The 19,214-nt window shown below is 28.9% G+C and overlaps 1 protein-coding gene across 1 annotated transcript in view; it reads left to right on the plus strand.

Annotated features, from left to right (window-relative positions):
• mbo (Nuclear pore complex protein Nup88) overlaps window positions 1–19,214 on the plus strand; it is a 128,353-nt gene that overhangs the window by 44,049 nt on the left and 65,090 nt on the right. The window contains exon 3 of the mRNA XM_067282205.1: window positions 11,303–11,428. Within this exon, the coding sequence (XP_067138306.1) occupies window positions 11,303–11,428 (126 nt within the window). The remainder of the gene's footprint in view (window positions 1–11,302; window positions 11,429–19,214) is intronic.

Below are 19,214 nucleotides of genomic sequence, written 5' to 3' on the forward strand. Positions count from 1 at the left end.
AATCTCCAACTCTTCAAATTTGCTTTTATTAGATTTCATTAAACTTCGTATTACTTCTAATCTAATTTTTTAATATTACCTGTACTTTTTTATTTTTTCTATGAATTTTTTCTATGCTGGTGCCAAACTGTTGGAATCTCTTTTATATATTGTTCCTACTTTTATGTTATATACAAATTTTTCCATACTATATTTTCTCTTTTCATTATTTTTTACCCTTAGAAGAGGAAATGAGTTAACAGAAAAACTATATAAGTGAGACAAACCAAACTCTGAGAATTAAATTGGACAAGCAGATTAAAAATTATTAGACAGAATGATCATTAGCCTTGTAGAAGAAGCAATGAAAAAAGCAGTAAAAATCAAACAAAAGAGACAACAGTCCTAGAAGATAGAAATAGAGTCTTAGAAGCTGGTGCTTTCTGAATTAGCTAAGATTTTGAACCTCTCTTATACCAACATAGTGTTTCTCAACCCACCAAGGGTGTTCAACTATGTAAAAATGCATCAAACATGCCAGCGGATAAGATCAATATTAAACAAAGCCAGTTCACCCACAATCTATGTGGAACATAGAATATACTGGGTTCTCTAGGAACACCTAAAAGTTATCAATATACAGTTTTGAGCAGTGGAAAGCTTATCTGCAGACTACAAATTATCTCAATAATGGGCAATGAGCACTTCACCATTATGAACTTTATTATCATGTTTCCTTCTATAAAACTTGAACCCTGCTTTTGTGCACTTATAAACATCAAATATACATCATCATCAAATCTTGGATCTTGCCCATGTACTTTTATTCCTCATTTTTTACCTTTAACAATCATACATATGTGCAAAAATTGGGAAACCAATTTTTGCACATATGTATGATTGTTAAAGGCAATGAACAGCAATGGGAAGCCCCATATTGGAGAACGTTTATGAACTGGTCATTAGAAGCATTGAACAATAGGCCCTGAGGAAATTCAGTAGGCATATAAAATTATATACAAGGTTTTTTGAGACAATTTTATTATTTGGAATACTAAACTGGATATAGAGAGCATTCTACATGAATTTAACAACAGCAGCAGTGATCTGACACTGTTACTAGATCAATCTAGCAGCAATAACATCCATTTCCTTGATATGGAGATTGAGCAGGCTGGCATGAGCATATGTAAAAGCATATTCTGTAAACCAGCTTACCTACCAATGCTAATACTGTCAATTTCACACAATCCGTGGAGGTACAAAATGGCAGCCTTCAACACACTTGTAAGAAGGGTTTATAATCACTGCTCTCTCTTGGATGAGAGGCAGTATGAATTGGCGTATATTAAGATGATAGCTGAAAACATGGATGTAACCCTGGTATGATTTTGAATATATCACATATCATAGAGGAAGAATGGCAAATGGCAGATTGTAATAATGACTACTATGCAGGCTAATATTGTATTTGAGTTTGAGCTGAAGATGTGCATCTACTCTAAAATTGTCAAAGATATAAACTGTAAAACGAGCAATTATTTGTGACATCATCACAATGTCAGACTTCAATTTTTAATCATATTTTTAATTTATTTAATTTAAAATATATGCTCTGGATTATAATAGTCTTGTCCCTGTACATCATACGTTTTTCTGTTAACAAAAGAGTCATGCCAGTCATGTATCTAACTCTGTTATGGGAAAAATTTTTGAATTGAAATCACGTTAGTTAAATGGGCCTCCTGTCCCTAAACTTTTCATATCTGGTCTTGACATTCATCTAGCTAACTCTGTTCTTGAGATTAAGGATTACAGACAGACAACCAGACACTAGTGGAAATTTATAGGTCTACAATGGTCAAATTGTAGCCCAACAACCTACATTCAAAGCCCTAATGTTTCTAAACTTATACTGAATACAAGAAGCAAGTTAAAAGCCCTGGAATATATAAAATATTGATAACTGACAATAGATTTAGTACTCATCTGGCCTACATTGGAGCTACATTTAGATCCCTGACATCTAGAATTAATGAGCACACACTATCATATTGAAAAAGAAGTAAACAACAGCTTTGGCCCAATATACCTGTGAAACCGGTGTAATACCAAACTGGAATGAAGCTAAGCTTTTAAAAATAATTTTTGACAAATCTAAAATAAAAATAAGCAAGAGCAAATAGGAAACTGCATTAACAGTAAATACAGATTAAGTCTTCTACAGACCTGGCAGGCCTTACTAAATATATGTCAAACATAGAGATAAGGAAGTGGATGTAATGTAATATTATATATTCATTTTGTATATTGTTTTTCATTTAATCCAGTTTTGAATTTTATACAAAATGTTTTGAAGCTATTTTAAATATTTTTGAATACTTTGGATATAAATTTGAATCTTGTTGGATATCTGCCGATTTTAAACTTCCAAATGTATAGAATGGAGTGAATCTGAGCTTTTTAGAAATTATTTTTAAAAGCTCCAGTATAGACGACAACACATTTTTTTTTTTATGTGAATTTCAGCTGCATTAAAATTCTATAAAACTTTTGGAAGCTTAATCAAATTCTTTTTCTGCTCATACACCTGAAGAGGGCTAATAAAGAGGCCAAAAATGTTTTTTTTTTATTTTTTTTTTAAGAAAATAATTGCTGGAAGAAGTATTAAAGAACTATGTAATTATTAGTTATCTCATTTTCAGTTTCTGTGAATGTTTCTAGTAATTTACTCATGTATTTTTTATTTTCAAATTTATAATGTATTTTTATTCTTTTGGTGTTCTGTTTTAATTGCCCTCTCATTTGTCTTACAGTATACCCTATTATATTTTTGCAAAGTTTCCAATAATAACATAAAATAAACATAACTACTGTCTGTCAGTGTTAAATAACTTTAATTGACAGAATAGTAATTGATTTTACAAAACTTTGCATGTATATTTAACAGTATATGTTTGTCATCCTCAGGCAAAATTCAAAATTAGAACAAGTATTTACAAACTTTATAGAAGATTCAAGAAAGAACATATTTTTAATTTACAACATTTAAGACCTAGAAGATAAAGAATTAGGACATATTATTTTCACAATTAGGAAATCAGGTTATACCCTAGCAAAATTTAAACACTTCAATTCAAAGGTGCAGGTATACCTCACCTTACGTCGGTAATTGGTTCCAGGAGAGGTGACTTAAGTCGAATTTACTTGTCACTAGGCTAAACCACAAATAATCATTTTCAGTTCTGTATTTTATTTATAAATTCATTTTTAATAATATATGGTTAATAAGAATCTATTTTAAGCTTACAAACAAATTAATTTTTTTTCTGTACTATGTTAAAACTAAAATTTAATTACATGTACAAATACATGTACATACATACTTGTAAATGTATATATTTACAATTTGGTGATGTTTACAGTACATTGCAGACTCTTTATTTGTTAATGTGGTTTGCTCTAAGACACTATAAAATAAAATGATTTTATAAGGACAGCCAGTACAGGAAATTCTCATTAGTTTGAAATTCAATGGACAAAATAATTGCAACTTTGAATTACTGAGTTTTGAATTATCTGAAATATATATATTTTTGCACAGTATGCCAAATGCCATGTAACTGATGTCATTTTTAAGCACTCGAAATTTGAATACATATACAGAAAGCTATTCTCATAATAATTACTGTAATAATAATAATATAAATAAACTGCAGATAAACAGCACTTGTCCAATGAAAACCTCACAGGTTACAGATAGGTTTTATAAAAAGCAAAGAAGAATTTTTTGAAATGTAGCCCAAATTATTTTTAAATTGGCACAAAAAGTAGCAAGTCACCCAAAAGTAGTAGCCTAGAGCCCTACAAATATCTCAATCTGCTACTTGCAGCCCAATCTTACAATTCTGAAACCCATCCATATTTTATGAGATAAGAGAATAAAGGTAGTCCATGAGTAATGTGATACCTGAAAATGTGCTACTGTAAAACAGTGTTTTTCAACCTATTTTTATCTCATGGCACACTTGAACCAAAAATTAAATTTTTGTGCCACGCTTATATTATAATGATTTAAAAAAAAGAGTAAAATGAAAGATTTCATTTTTCATAAATTATTTATTAACACAAAACAATTTATTATAATTTCTAATAAATAGATGATAATTAAAATTCTTTTAAAAATCTTATTTTTTTTCGGTTTATTATAATTGAACATTTAATGAGATATCTGAGCTTGATATGTTTTCAGAATATAATTTTGCATATGAATATATATTTTTTACTAATAAATGATTAACACATTGGTGTTGCGGCGTTACGCTTGTAACGCCGCAACACCAATGTGTTAATCATTTATTACTGTATGTTGGCGTGAAGTATAATATTATTTTACTGTATTTTTTACTACATTATGTATACGTTTATTTATTATAACAATGAAAAACTCGTATAATCAATTTAAAGAGGTTTTAATTTTGAAATGTATACTTATTGTTCTGTAGGCTTTTTTCGAAAATAATTTATTTAATTGCATTCAAAAATTTTTGTAGCACATTTAAGATCCTCTCGTGACACACTGGTTGAAAAAATACTTTTGTAAAAGCAAAGCCATATTGACCAGATTAGAGTTGTTCTTGGTCTATTGTTTTTTTATATTATGGAAACACACTGATTTAAAAAAATGAGTTAACATATGCATATCACAGTTCAGACAGAATTTTCACTTCAAATTTTGAAGGAGCTGTATTTCAAACTAACCAAATTCCAAAAACTCTAAAAACCTATAATCCAGCAATTTTTGTAATACTTGCAAATGTTTTCATCTGTGTTAAATGGGCATCATCATTATAAAAATTGCTGAATTATAGGTTGTTAGTTTTTAATTCAAGTATAACCAGTTTTGGGTGGTAACATTATAACAAAATTCCTTAAAATGTAAATCTTATATTCCTGGTCAGAACGAATAGTACAGTTACAAACTATCTAAGTTTGAATTAATTAGGATTTTCTGTATTTACATGTATTTTACTGTAATTACATGTATTTTATTGTGCATCTTGGAATATAGTTTCCAATAACATAAGTAAACACTAACCACAAATTAAAGGAAATCGAAAATACTCTATTCAGTTGTGTTAGAGATGTCACAGATGCGTTAAAACTTACACTGACTTGTAAATAAAAAAATATAACCCATCTTTCCCTCAAGAATAAAAATAAAAAAATGAAAATAAAATTTTTTAAAAATGAGTTTATAACCTAGAAGACAATGTCATACACTTCATAAACCAGAATGTGACCATTATGTCACAGGGTTGTGGAGTCGGTAAAAAACACTCAACTACTACTCCGACTCCTGATAATTTTAGTAGGCCGACTCCGACTCCCAACTCCAGCAAAATTAAATACCAAGTCATCTTATGGGGGGCAGAGGCACTCATAGGTGGTACCCTACTCTAAACTCTGAAAAGATCCTGGGGCATTTACCCAAATACTTTTATAGTTAGTATTTTTAAATATTTATTAATATTTATTTGTATAAAAAAATTGATTTTTAACAAATATTTAATAAGAGAGGAAAGCGGGCGATAAAATTTTACATCTACATATATTCGACAGCATTTGCACTTCAATTTCACCCTTCCAGAAGAGTTAGTCCAACTAAAAAGTGTGTGATCTAGCTAGCTACTTCAGCCCCTTTTTCAGAAAATAAAAATATGTACTCTGATAAATTAGTCTGGCTCATTCAGAAAAATAGAGTACTTATTTAGAGCAGGGATAATAAAGGAATGATTCAAAAATATTCAAATCCAATTGGATCAAAATAATTTAACTACTAAACACAAATACTACAAAGAATACTACATATTTAATAAATTAAATTGATGCGTTTTGTATTTAAAATAAATGAATTATAACAAAATACAAAAATATTTTTAAAAATTAATAAATATATAATAAATTTTTGTTCATTTAAATAAAAAAAAAAAACTAAATTTAAAATGCAGGAGTTGGAGTCGACACATTTTTTCTGACTCCGACTCCACGACTTTGACTCTGACTCCACAGCCCTGTTATGCCACTACTCTTATGAATATGTTTTTCCTTGAACAGCAGTAGAAATCCTTCTTCAGAAAGTGGGTCGAAATTGAATTAAAAAATTACTGATTCCAAATTGTGGATCAGATATTTAATTTGAGTACTTAAAAAATAACAAATAATGCTTACAAAGTTTACTTTATTTAACTTTTTACTATATATCAAACAATAAACATTATATAAATGAAAAGAAAATAATAATAGGATTATAACAGAAACAAATATTTTGTTTAATGGAAAATTTGCTGCTGTTTATTTGAGGATAATTTTTCTATGTGAGGTTCATAATTAGTGACCTGTAAAACATTTACTTGATAGCTTTAGGATCCTGCTTTCACATTACATATGTAAAATTCTAAAATCTATCAAATATTTTTTTATAATTTATAAAAACTCAATTCTTTTTAAACATTCAATGCAGATGCCTTGAAATCATTGTGTGGATTATTTGTTTACTATCACTGCTTCATAGCATGTAAATATAATAACTTAAAATGTTTTTTTTTAATCTTGAAACTACCTAGGATTGAGTATCTTTGACTATTACATATAGGTTTAATTTCACATGAATTATTTAAAAAGTCAGATAATGATTTGGTTCTTTCCTTGCAATTGTGACTAATTTATCTCATCATCACACTTGACAGATCTTGCAGATTTGGAACAAAAATGTTGAAGAGATATTTGAAAGCCTTTAGGCATTTGGAAATTTCAAACAACTCATTTAAATGATGGATCTGATAATGGAATGTTTTATTCTAAAAAATATTTAATTTAAAATAAATCTTGGATGCCTTCAGTCATTTTAAAATTGTACTATTTTTTTTTTTTTTTTACTTTCTATGGAGAAAATATCGTTTTTTACTTTCTTATAATGCAATCTGCTTAAATAACTTCATTACTAATTATTATGAAATAAATATAAAAGCATAATACTTTTCTGTCATTCAGTTAAATTGAATTTAATCAAAATACAGTGTAATTAATTAATATAATATTAATTATTGCATTAGTATGCAAACTATTGCCTACAGAACAGATTTATACAAAGAAATTAGAAAAAATAAAAATAGTATATTTTTCTGTATGAACTAAAATATAATTTTCTTATCTTATTACTGTTAATGAATTTGTATGTTGAAATGAAGATTTTTTTTTTTAATGAAGATTAATCAATAATATAATTTTTATACATATAGTCATCCTCCTCAAAGCTCCATTTCTGTTTCTGTTCCTTCTCGTCAAATTTATCATGTTGTCAATGCATCTGGTCAAGTAGTACCATATTTGGATAAAAAATCTTTAAATTCTCAATTACCTGGTTGGTTAACGTCAGTTGGTACAACTGTAACACCTACAAATTCTGGATCACAAGCTGTTGCATTATTCCATAATATTGCATCAGGAGGAACAGAAAATTCCAGTATTCCAGCTGGTCCTAAAGCAGTTGTTTCTGTCCATCAGATTTCACTTGGTGGTTCTCAACTTCTAAGATTGCAAGGTCCATATCCACCTCAAGGGGCAAAAGCTAATACACCTCTCAGTAACATTTTAGCAGGGAGTAGATTTGTTATCTGTGAAATCTGTGATGGTTATATAAAAGATCTAGATCAGCTTCGGATTCACATGCAGCTCATTCACAAAGTAAAAATTCATCCCAAAATGCTAGCTAGTCGACCAGCTTTAAATTGTCAAAAATGTTAATGTCAATATACATATAGTCCATTTTACATAAAAATTGATCTCATGCATTTCAAATTGAAGTATGAAAAAAATACTAAATGTTAATTAATTATTTTTTATAGCAAATTGAAAAAAGTAAACTTTTAAATATTTACAACAATTAGTTTATATTAATCTACTTTATAAGGCAATACCTTTATGAGAAATAGATCTAGATTCTATGGATAATCAAAAGAGGGAAAATTAGTTTTTTAAAATGATTAAATTTATTTTACTGATAATAAACAGAAAAATCTTAAAACATTTGTCTTTAGAACAAAATCAGAAAAAAATCAAATTAATTTTCTGCTAGTTTCTTGCATTAGTCAGTATTTCATATTTTTTGGCAATAGAGTTGACTCATCTTAAATGAACCACTGATAAAGCAAACTCTCATCAAGTGAATTTTGAAGTTTTCCTGGAAAAACTCCATTGTCATGATGTTAATTTTCCGGTGATAAAGAGAACAAAAATGTTACCAGAATTTGTTAAACCAAACTGTAAATTACCTTTACATTCCCAAAGAAATAACCCTATTGACAATAAAGGGTTGCTTTCACACTTTTCGACATAAGCAATAAAAAGTGATATTATTATAAATATTCCTTTTTGAGTAGAATAGATTTTTTTCTAGTAAGCAAAGATGGGTTTGACTCTGATTGTAGAGCAATTTAAACATGTGGTTTCAGTTGATCATTCTTCTTCTTGACCTTTTCCCAACTATATGGGATCAGTACTTTGAGTCTTTCTCTTCCATTCTGTCCTGTCCAAAGCAACTTCCACAGAGATGCTGCACTCCTGTATCATGTTTAAGGGTCTCATTCTAGGTCTTTTTAGATCTTTTTCTCCTTCTTGTCCTTTCCACTGACATTCCCTGGACTCTTCATACTGGGGCTATTTCTAGTTGGTCTTACATATATTTAAACCACCTCAGTCAAGTTTTTCCTCAATTTTTCTTTTATCTCCGTGATACCCAAGCTTTCCCTGATATAACTATTTCTTATCTTACCTTTCTTTGTGACACAAACTTGTCCATCTCAGCATTCACATTTCTGCAACATGCATTTTCTGTACCTGCACTTTCTTCACAGCCCAGCACTCTGAACCATACTACATTGTAGATCTAACAATTAATTTATAAATTTTTTTCTTTTTTTATCTTGGAGGCATTCTTATGTCACAAAATTCTCCATTAGCCTCTCTCCATTTAGTCCAATTAGTTGTGACTCTGTTTGTTATATCTTTATCAATCTTCCCATCTTGCTAACATACTGACCCAAATATCTGAATCTTTCACTCTCACTCTTTCAATTTTCACATAAACTTCATTCTCAGAAGCACCTTCTCCAAAAGCACATTTCATATATTCCATTTTCTTTCTACTAAACTTTAAGTTTTCTCCTTCCAGTAGTTTCATCCTCTTTTCCAGTTTACATTGTAATTTGTCCTTGTCCACACCAGTAAGCTCAATATCATCTGCAAACAGCAAACACTAAGGTATTTCATCTTATAAGTCTTCTGTCAACACATCCCCATAATCAAGACAAACAGGTAAAAACTCAGAGCTGAGTCCCAGTGCAAATCAATGTTTATGTGAAACTTGATCACCCCCATATGAGCTCCTTACTAAAGAGAAAACAACACCTTTCTTAAATTCCAGCAAAAGTTTAACTATATAAAAACGTTTTCAACTGATTTCATCAGTCTTCTTCAGTTACTCGAACAAAAAAACAAAAAATTTTTGTTTTTTTGTTTGAGTAACTGAAGAAGACTGATGAAATCAGTTGAAAACGTTTTTATATAGTTAAACTTTTGCTGGAATTTAAGAAAGGTGTTGTTTTCTCTTTATTATACCAGTTCCAGTAGGTTCGTTATTCATTTTTATTTGTCAGAGCTCCTTACTCTTGTTGTGGACCCTTTATACATATTGTCAATGACCTTAATATATTCCTCTTTCACCTCTTTACTCCTTAATGTGCAGCAAATCACATCTTGGAATTTTATCATAGACTTTTACCAGGTCAACGAAAACCATGTATAAATGGTTTTCATTGACTAAGAGAGCAGTTAGAGCAAGTGCTATGTTCTTGAAACTATTGCTTAATTAGAGTAGCCCTACGGCATGATGCATTGTCATCCTGGTAGATAAAATCCTTATCACCAAAGTGATCTTCTGATGTTTTAACAAAAGATTCTAATAAATCCACCAAGTAATCATCAGCACTAGATGTGCTATCAAGGATTGCCATTTTACCACCCCTTGCCAGTTATACAACCCACATCATTATAATTAGGAAATTTTTGTGATGAATTTAAAGTCAGGATGGAATTTTTCATCTGATCTGTATACTGATGTGCCATCATCATTATCATAGCCAATACATATTTTTGATTCATCTGTGAACATAACTTGTTGCTGACAAAACTCATGAAGACTGGAGTGTTAATGAATGGCATCAGTCATTAACACTCCAGTCTTTATGAGTTTTGGCCCATTTTAAATGATTTTTCTTTTGTTTTTTTGACATGTAGAGCTTTATTTTGACTTTTCTTGAGTGATAACCTTTTTCTGCTGGCATCCTTCCCACCATAATATCTGGTATGTTAAAACCTGTCTATCCCCATTTTGAATTAACGCTGCTTGATGATAAAAATCTGTTTTCCTTAAAAGTTTTAATTAAATTATGATCATCTCTCTTGGCTGTAGCTCTTGGTCTTCCAATTTGTTGCTAATTTTTCTTAGTTCCAAATGTTTAAATTTTGAAATTATTTTCAAAACTGTTCCTCAAGAGCATTGTAATGTTTTTGTTATTATCCTTTGTAATTTTCTTTTTTGATGCATCAAAATTATTAAATGTTTTTTACCTTCACTTAATTCACTACTGAGTGCCATCATTCACTTCATTATCATGTTCACTTCGATTTTATTCTTCACTATAATGATGTCATAAAATTTATTTACAAGAGTATTATTCATTTTAGCATGTTAAAATCTAATAATTTTTATTATAATAATCATCAAAATATTTCATACTCTTGTTCCTCTTACTTTGTTTAAAATACCATAATTTTGTAATTTATGTAAATGTCTTTATAGTTTGGTAAATACTCTAAATATGCCTTTTATATTTGCCAATTATTAAAAGTTCAATAATATTTTTGTGAGTTTGATTATTTCAGGATCAAAATAATTTTTCTTTTTCAATTACAAAATATTACATACTTCTGTTCAGGGGTTATAATTTGTTCGTACTGTACATACTGATATAATTTTACTGATACATAATCTGTCAGCTTTTAAAATGGAGTAAATCATATAAAAGAATTCTATAATTTTTAAAAAAATTATAACAACTGTAATAAATCAAAAAGTAAAATTACTTTTCATAATAATTTCTGATTTTGTAAGACAAGTACATAGTTTTATTTTTCTGATATATTACTACTGTAGTACCAAGTTATGTATGTTTTCATAATTATAAAATATATTTATTTGCAGATCATGGAATATTGCAGAAATTTTTTTTGTGTCCAATAGCAAAGTGAATGTATCCTCTGTTGTTTGGCATCCAGGTAGTGAATCAGATTGTCATTTGACAATATTGAGCAGTGATAATTGTTTAAGGTGAGTTTATTCTTTTATTTTGCGTTATTTGAACTTAATAAAAAAATAAGTTAAAACTCTTATTCATGCACTATTTATTTATGTCTAGTTTTGTTGTTAATGACTTTCTAAATTGTCTTCATATTTTTATGTATAATTATATCTTTGTATTTTGTATAATTGATAACAAACTGGCCTTTCATACATTTCCAGCAATTCCTTCAATGTAAATGAAACAAATGTTTTCAGTCTCATTCAGGGACCAGCATCAAGCTTCTATAGAACATTCTCTTCTTTATATTTTTTTTTTAGCTGAACCTTTGTAATTTTGAACAATTTTTGAAAAATTTGGAGTTTCAAAACTTTGAATTTTTCAAATTTGAGGTTGAAAACATTTGCATTTCATTTACATTGACAGAATTGCTGAAAATGTACAAAACGTCAATTTGTTATCAATTATACAGTGGAACCTGCCAATGTGACCACCTCTATAATGTGTCCATTTTCCTATAGTGACCAATTTTATTTGGCCTGAAATATATTCAATAGATTTTAAGGATACTTTTTCTCTGTATAGTGACCACCTATTTATTGTGTAATGTGACCACTGTTACATCTGGTTTTCCTAAAATGTAACCTATTAAAGTGACCACTTTACAGAAAAAAGCTGGTGGATTGTGGGTTTTTAGGTGACCCTCATGTAGGCAAGAAGAAATTTTACTTGCGGATCAACATCTGCCTCTCACATATTGTAGTATGTACTTCAAAAGTATTTTCCATTACCAGAAGTTGTTACGACAATCTAGAACAATCTTCTAGTTGTTATTTAAAAACTGGATTGCATATTAAAAGTCCATATCATGATATTTAACAATGTATATATATTAAGAAATGAATATTTTGAACAGTACTTTTGAATAACTAATTGAATGTTTTGTAAATGAAGTACAGAACACTAGGTTTATTTAAATTTAAAATATACATACTTTTGTATTTCTACAATATTGGTTATGTATTCAAAATTATTATAATTATACAATCATCACATTAATTTCAATATTATTCTAAAAAAGTTATTTTTAAAATCTTATAACATAAAGTCAAATAATTATAATGAATTAATTTGGAGTACAGTCAAACCTGTTTTTATGCGGGGGATAGGGACCGCATTAAAAAAAACGCATTAAAAAAAATCTCACGAAACTTCACGAATGGCTGTAAATAATAGTTTTCGCAACACAATTAAAAAAAAAATTTTTTTATGCGGTCAACAGGGACCGCATAAAAAAAGTCTCACATAGAAAATAACTCAAAACCGTACGAAATAGAATTTATTGACAACAGATGTCAGCACTTGACTGCATCATCTGGTCTATCGTCTGTTTTACATAGTTTTGTCCAGGTGGTGTTTTGTTGACTTAAAAAGTAAATTATTTCATTTTTCGCATATTCATGCAATAATATTACTATAATAAGTGCATTTATGCTATAATAAGTTTATTTAGCTATAATAAGTCAACGTAAGACATGACGAATCGCACGAGACTAGTCGCCAACTATACCGCACAAAAAAAACCCGCACAAATTAAAAATTCGCATTAAAAAAATCGCACAAATAAAAATCGCACATAAAAAGAGCGCATAAAAACAGGTTTGACTGTACTTAGCTATCATTGGTTTGAAGATCAGTTTACTTATAGATGTTCTATTCCATGAGACCATGTTGTCTTGTTGGGCAGCAAATGAAAAAATGATGGATAAATAATTATTTTTATTCTTAGACTATTCATTAGTTAAATGTAAACATTTTGTTTGTATTTGATACATGTTAATTTTCATATATTTTTATTATATGTAATTAATAATAAATAAATAGCTATTTTTTGTTTGTTTTATGTTTAAATTTTTACTTTGTATGCATTAATTCAAAATAAAATTTGTTATAATGAAACTATTTATAGTAATTTATAATCTGTATCGAAATAAATTAAAAAAGAATTTTTATAATTGAAATTGTAGTACTAGGAACAGAGATAGCAGACTTAGAAATCATAGATACATACAAGATTAGAATATAGAACACTGTTGCCATGGTAATTCAATAAAATAAAATTTTTAAAAAATTTCAAAATTGAATAGTTATTTTTGATTTAATTTCCCGTGATTACTATGACAACAGTGTTCCATGTTCTAATCATTTACATGTCTATATTTGAAAATGGGCAACTAGCCTAAAAGTAATTATATATATTTTTGTTCTATTTTAAACTCTGTTAAAGTAAGTATTTTATCTCTTTGTTGTGACAGAATGTATGTTTCTTTGAAAATTATTAGTCTAAGAAAAAGTTTAAAATGTTCTGTTCAACTGTAATTAATTTTATATTTTATTTTAATCTTTAAACTAGTTCATTAACAATATACTCAAATTAAAGATTATTATAACTCAGTTGGGATGGAAGATTGGTCATAAATGTAAATTTATAAATTTGATTTTTTAAATAATAAATAATAATGTCTTATGATAAAGAAATAATCACACCCTGAACAGTTGAAAAAAAGAATAAGAAAATATAGCATTTTTGGTGATTTTTGCACTTTTTAATTGCTTATTTCTGCAATCCTTTATAGAAAACCTGAAATTTTTCCCACTACCAAAGAAAACAAGTATCTTTCAAACAAAGTATTTAGACTTTCTGTAGGTTTTTGGGGTGGAGAAATTGACTCCCAAAAATCAGTAGCTCTTATTCTTGTATATATAGTGAATTGGGATCCTTATCACTTGGTGCAGAATCACTGCTGTGACTCTCAATAGTTTAAATTCTATTATTTGATTAAAGTAATCTTCTAACAACAAAGCATTAATTATAAATAAAACTTACGAACCTTATTACACTTTGCACATGGTTTGAAAACTATTATGTTACTAACATTTTTAGTTTACTTCTAGGACTGTCTTCCAATAGAACATTCTATAATTGACTCTTTCCAGTGCTAGTAGTGTTCTATTTTGGAATGCATATCATTCCAAATATGATTTCAAAAAATACTGTTATAAGCTGGCTGGGTTTAGAGCATTAGTTAGTAAAGCTTCAACACATTGCTCCGATGCTAAAGATAATAAAATAGGATTGGAATGCATTAATAGTGCAGCAATAAAGCATGAATATAGTAAACTCATTCCATCATTAGCTTGAAAAATTGAATTTAAGAACAACACCCACCCTATTAACAACAAGGAAGAAGAGAGACAACCTCAGGTGCTGGAACAAAAATGCCTTATAGTGCACTTTGATCCAAGACTGCAAACCACTTATAAAAGTTAGCCAAATACATTAATGCAAGGCTAACATATTGGCACAATCTAATCATCTTTCACTTATTATCTAATGCCAAAGATAAGATCAACAGGAATAAAGCCCCAGGGGTATTTTCTGTCTTCATAATAGACAATAGATTTAAAAGAGATCTTACATACATAGGCTCTACTAAGAGATCATGGACATACAGAATTAAAGAATATCTATAGGACATCTCTAATAATGAACTAGTAACAACTCTCGTCCAATATGCATGTTAGCTTGGGTGTCAATCATCTGGAATAAGGCAAACACGTAAGGAAAGTCTTTGACATTCAAAAACTAAGATCCTTGGAGGCATCAATTGATGGAAAATGCATAAATAGTAAAGCCTGTGAAAGAATATTTGCCACATGGCACTCAATGGTTGATAACCCTCTAAAGGGAAGCAGAAAACTGATTTTACAACAAGATGATACTATAGATAAATAAGTTTTTGTACTATGTGTACATATCTTCTTTTCATAATAATTTTATTTGTTTAAATTTTTATTTTATAAAAATAATTTGTAGACTATATGAAAAATGTAACATATATGTGTTAAACATTAAAAAACAATTTGATGTCAAAAGGAAAACAATTGTAAAATGTTCTAAAATTAGAATCTCTAATGTCCTTCAAAGTTCAACACTTGATGCAGGTTCTTAAAAGAGACTGAAAATGTTTTATTTTGTATTTATTTCAAATACATATTATTTGCTGAAAATGTGTGTGCATGGTATGTTGTTTATAATTTATCTAAATTCCAGCTGTTAGACTTTTACATCACTTGATGCATTCCATTTTAGAATCTTGTAAAATTAGTTCCAACAACTAAATGTGAAGAAGGCATCCTAAATAAGCCAAAAATGTTTGTTTTTACAATAAAACATTTTTTGGCTGCAATTTGAAAAAATTACAGACCTATAAATTCCCACTGTCATTCGTTCTTTCGTCTGTCTGTCTTTCTTTAATCTTGAGAGAGGAGTTATTTAGAGAAAGACAAGACCAGATATGGAAACCTTAGAGGAAGGAGATCCCACTTAACTATATATGAACTTTCGATGCAAACCAGAAGTCGTGTTGTTTCAATTCAAAAATTTTTTCCTGAAAGGCATTAGATAGATGACTAGCATGACTCTATTGTTAAAGGAAAAGTATGATGTACAGGGGCAAGTCACTGCTAATTTGAGATGGAGAAAATATATTTTAAATTAAATAAATTAAAGATATGATTAAAAATTGCAGCTCGGCATTGTGACAATGTCACAATAAATAATTGCTTGACTGGAAAAATATTTATGATATTTGATGATTTATCTCAGTTCTAGCTTGGACATTTATTCATTTATTACTTAATGAACTTAATTATCTTATATAACTTAATTAATAGTTTAATTTTATATTTATTATTTTATTTATTTTAATATATTAATTAAATTAATAAAGTAAAAAGAAAAACTGTTTACTAAATTAGATATTTGGGTACTCAACATCAAAAAGTTATAATAAATAGAAAAATAAATGAGTTAGTAAACTTAAATGTTTGTTCAGTTTTTCTATTTATTCAAATTTGTAATTGAATTTAAGAATTCATTTTGTATTTGATTTCAATTGCTTTCATTTTGTAATGTATCATTCAATGTTTGAACTCTTCACTTGAGAACGACAGATATGATGAAAACTAACAAAAGTACTAGTGAAGTTTTTTAATTATTTTAATATATATTAAGTAATTCTTTAATATTGATAGACAAAGTGCTTTTTTATTTACAATTTAATAAATTTTAAAAACTGAAACTTAAAATTTTTTATTTTGACAGTTTTACATTAGCTTTTATTATGGGTACTGTACTCTTATCTTAACTACAATAGTTTAATAATAATAATTGTTATTATTCTCAACTACTGCAGATTTTTATTTACGAAAATAAGCATTGAACATGTTCAGGATCTAGTGTGCTTCTATTCTTGTTGCAAATTAAAGAGAGATACTAAAGGAGTCACTCTGTTAATGGTGGCATGATTAAATAATACAAAAATAATATTTACAGACTTTTTCTAGTAATCAAAAATATTTTTACTTGGTAGAAGCAAACTTTCTTCTAAGTACCTTTAAATTTCTTTTGGGATATTCTGAGTTCATATTCCAGAACTTGGTGTTGATGCTTTACATCAGCTTCTATATTTACACTCCAGTGTAGAGAACTATTGTAAGTGAAATTGCTATCACTTTTTGATGGAAAAAAAAAAAAAAGCAAATAATTGATGACACTTTGCAAGTCATTGTGCAGAAAATTTGTAGTTTCTAGCACATTAATGATGCCATGAACAAGAGTTACGACTTCAGAAATATTATTGTACTTCCACTAGTGACAAATATTGCTCTGTCAATCATATCAAGAATAGCTATCAATTGCTTGATAACATCCAATTCTAGTGGTGTTAAATCTATATTGAAGTTGAAATTAGAACAGCTAAAGTTAGTGCTTGCTCCTGTTCCAGAAGTCACTTCATCATATATAATGAATTTCCATCTGGTAAATTTGTTTTGGGTAGCTTATATTATTTAATATTTAACTGGACTTAGGCTGTTTTCAGTTCTTTTACTGTTTTCATCAAATGTTTGAAGTGACTGTGATGATGCAAAATTTTTCTGCAAGATCTTTTATCATCTATTTGTTGAGAAGTTTATATTTTATAATTAAATGAAGAGAATGAATTAAGCAGGAAAAGTGTTCTAAAGAATTCCCTTCCCAAATACAGAAACTATGTTCTACTCATTATCTATGACAATAGATAAAATTTTGAGATACTCATAAAACCTTTAAAAACAGCAAAATAAATTTAATTATGAGTTAATTATTTGAAGACAAAGTCCTTCCCAAAATAAGGAACCACCATTTATTGTGTTCTGGACATTACATTTTTGGCGACTGACCTTTCCTTTGAGGCTACTGGCCGCCAAACATTCCTTTAGAAAACACAAATATGAAGTAATTAAAAATATAAACATAAAATATAAATGGTGGTTCCTTATTTTGGGAAGGACTTTGTCTTCAAATAATTAATCATAATTATCGCCATCGGACGAAGATTTACAAAAATATTTCTAAAGTATCGTCACCAGGGGGTAGCTTTTCTCATCTACATTTTACCAGCGCCTATTTCGTTGTAGATAAAAGCCGAAACGACCCCAAGAAGGTATGATGGAAGAATAGAAGACGTCCGTATATCACCAGTAACTGCTTTTTAAAAATGTTTATATTTTTAATTACTTTATATTTGTGTTTTTAAAGGAATGTTTGGCGGCCAGTAGCCTCAAAGGAAAGGTCAGTCGCCAAAAATGTAATGTCCAGAACACAATAAATGGTGGTTCCTTATTTTGGGAAGGACTTTGTCTTCAAATAATTAACCATAATTATCGCCATCGGACAAAGATTTACATTAATTATGAGTGTTTTTGGTAATTTTTTAAAGACCATTCTCAGATAGAATACAAATTTGAATAAATATGACATCTTTAAAGAAAACTTATAACCCTGCCTTAACCCAATATGCAAGCCAGCCCAGAGTGTCCCTCATGTTGGGAAGATGCAAAATTATTAAGAAAAATATAGCATTCCACAGACATATGGAGAAGTAACTTCTGGTTAGGCAAAGTCCAACTCAAAGCATGCTCTCCATGGCACAGAGAGCCTGCTTTGAGTTGGACTTTGCCTAACTGGAAGTTACGTCTCCATATGTCTATAGGATGCTTGCTCACATTAAATATTGGGTTTGTTCAGAAATTGTTTGTTTTTCTATAAAAAAAACGTTTCTTATAATTAAATATTTTATTGAATTATATCTTGACCATTTTGGTCAAATACCTGTTGCCATCTTTCTAGTAGTAGCATGATTCCATGTTCATAAAAGTTTTGATCTTTGCTTACAAAAACTGATTCAAGTGATTTTTGACATCCTCATTAGAAATACGGTAGAGAATCGAAAATCGGAATCAATTGGGGACTGGGTTGTTCTGATTAGTCATTTGTTCCGATTACCCATTATGTACGAAAAAATACATTAACCTGTCTGATGTTCAAATTTTTCTCTATTGCGTGTCGCTTTGCGTTGAATTTTTCTCCATTGCACGTCGCTTCGTGTTGAATTTTCGTCAATTTTAAGCCTAACGAAAATTTTTATAATAATAATCGAGGCTATCGTATCGTTAAAAATTATTTCTGCATTTTGTACAAACAAAATAAATATATTGAAGAATATAAAAACATGAAAATTATACTTTAGAAGTAAATTTAGTATCAAAAACGTTCGATTCAGCGAGACACAGTCCGACTGAAAATCGTGCCGATTACCGGCAATTCCGATTACCAGTGTTCCGATTAATGACTCTCTACTGTAAATGTTTTACTGTATAAAAAATTTTGTAAAGACCGAAACAAGTAATAATCCGAGGGTGCCAGATCTG

This window comes from Centruroides vittatus, unplaced genomic scaffold (assembly GCF_030686945.1).
Source record: "Centruroides vittatus isolate TY-2023 unplaced genomic scaffold, ASM3068694v2 contig_943, whole genome shotgun sequence".
NCBI lineage: Eukaryota > Metazoa > Arthropoda > Arachnida > Scorpiones > Buthidae > Centruroides > Centruroides vittatus.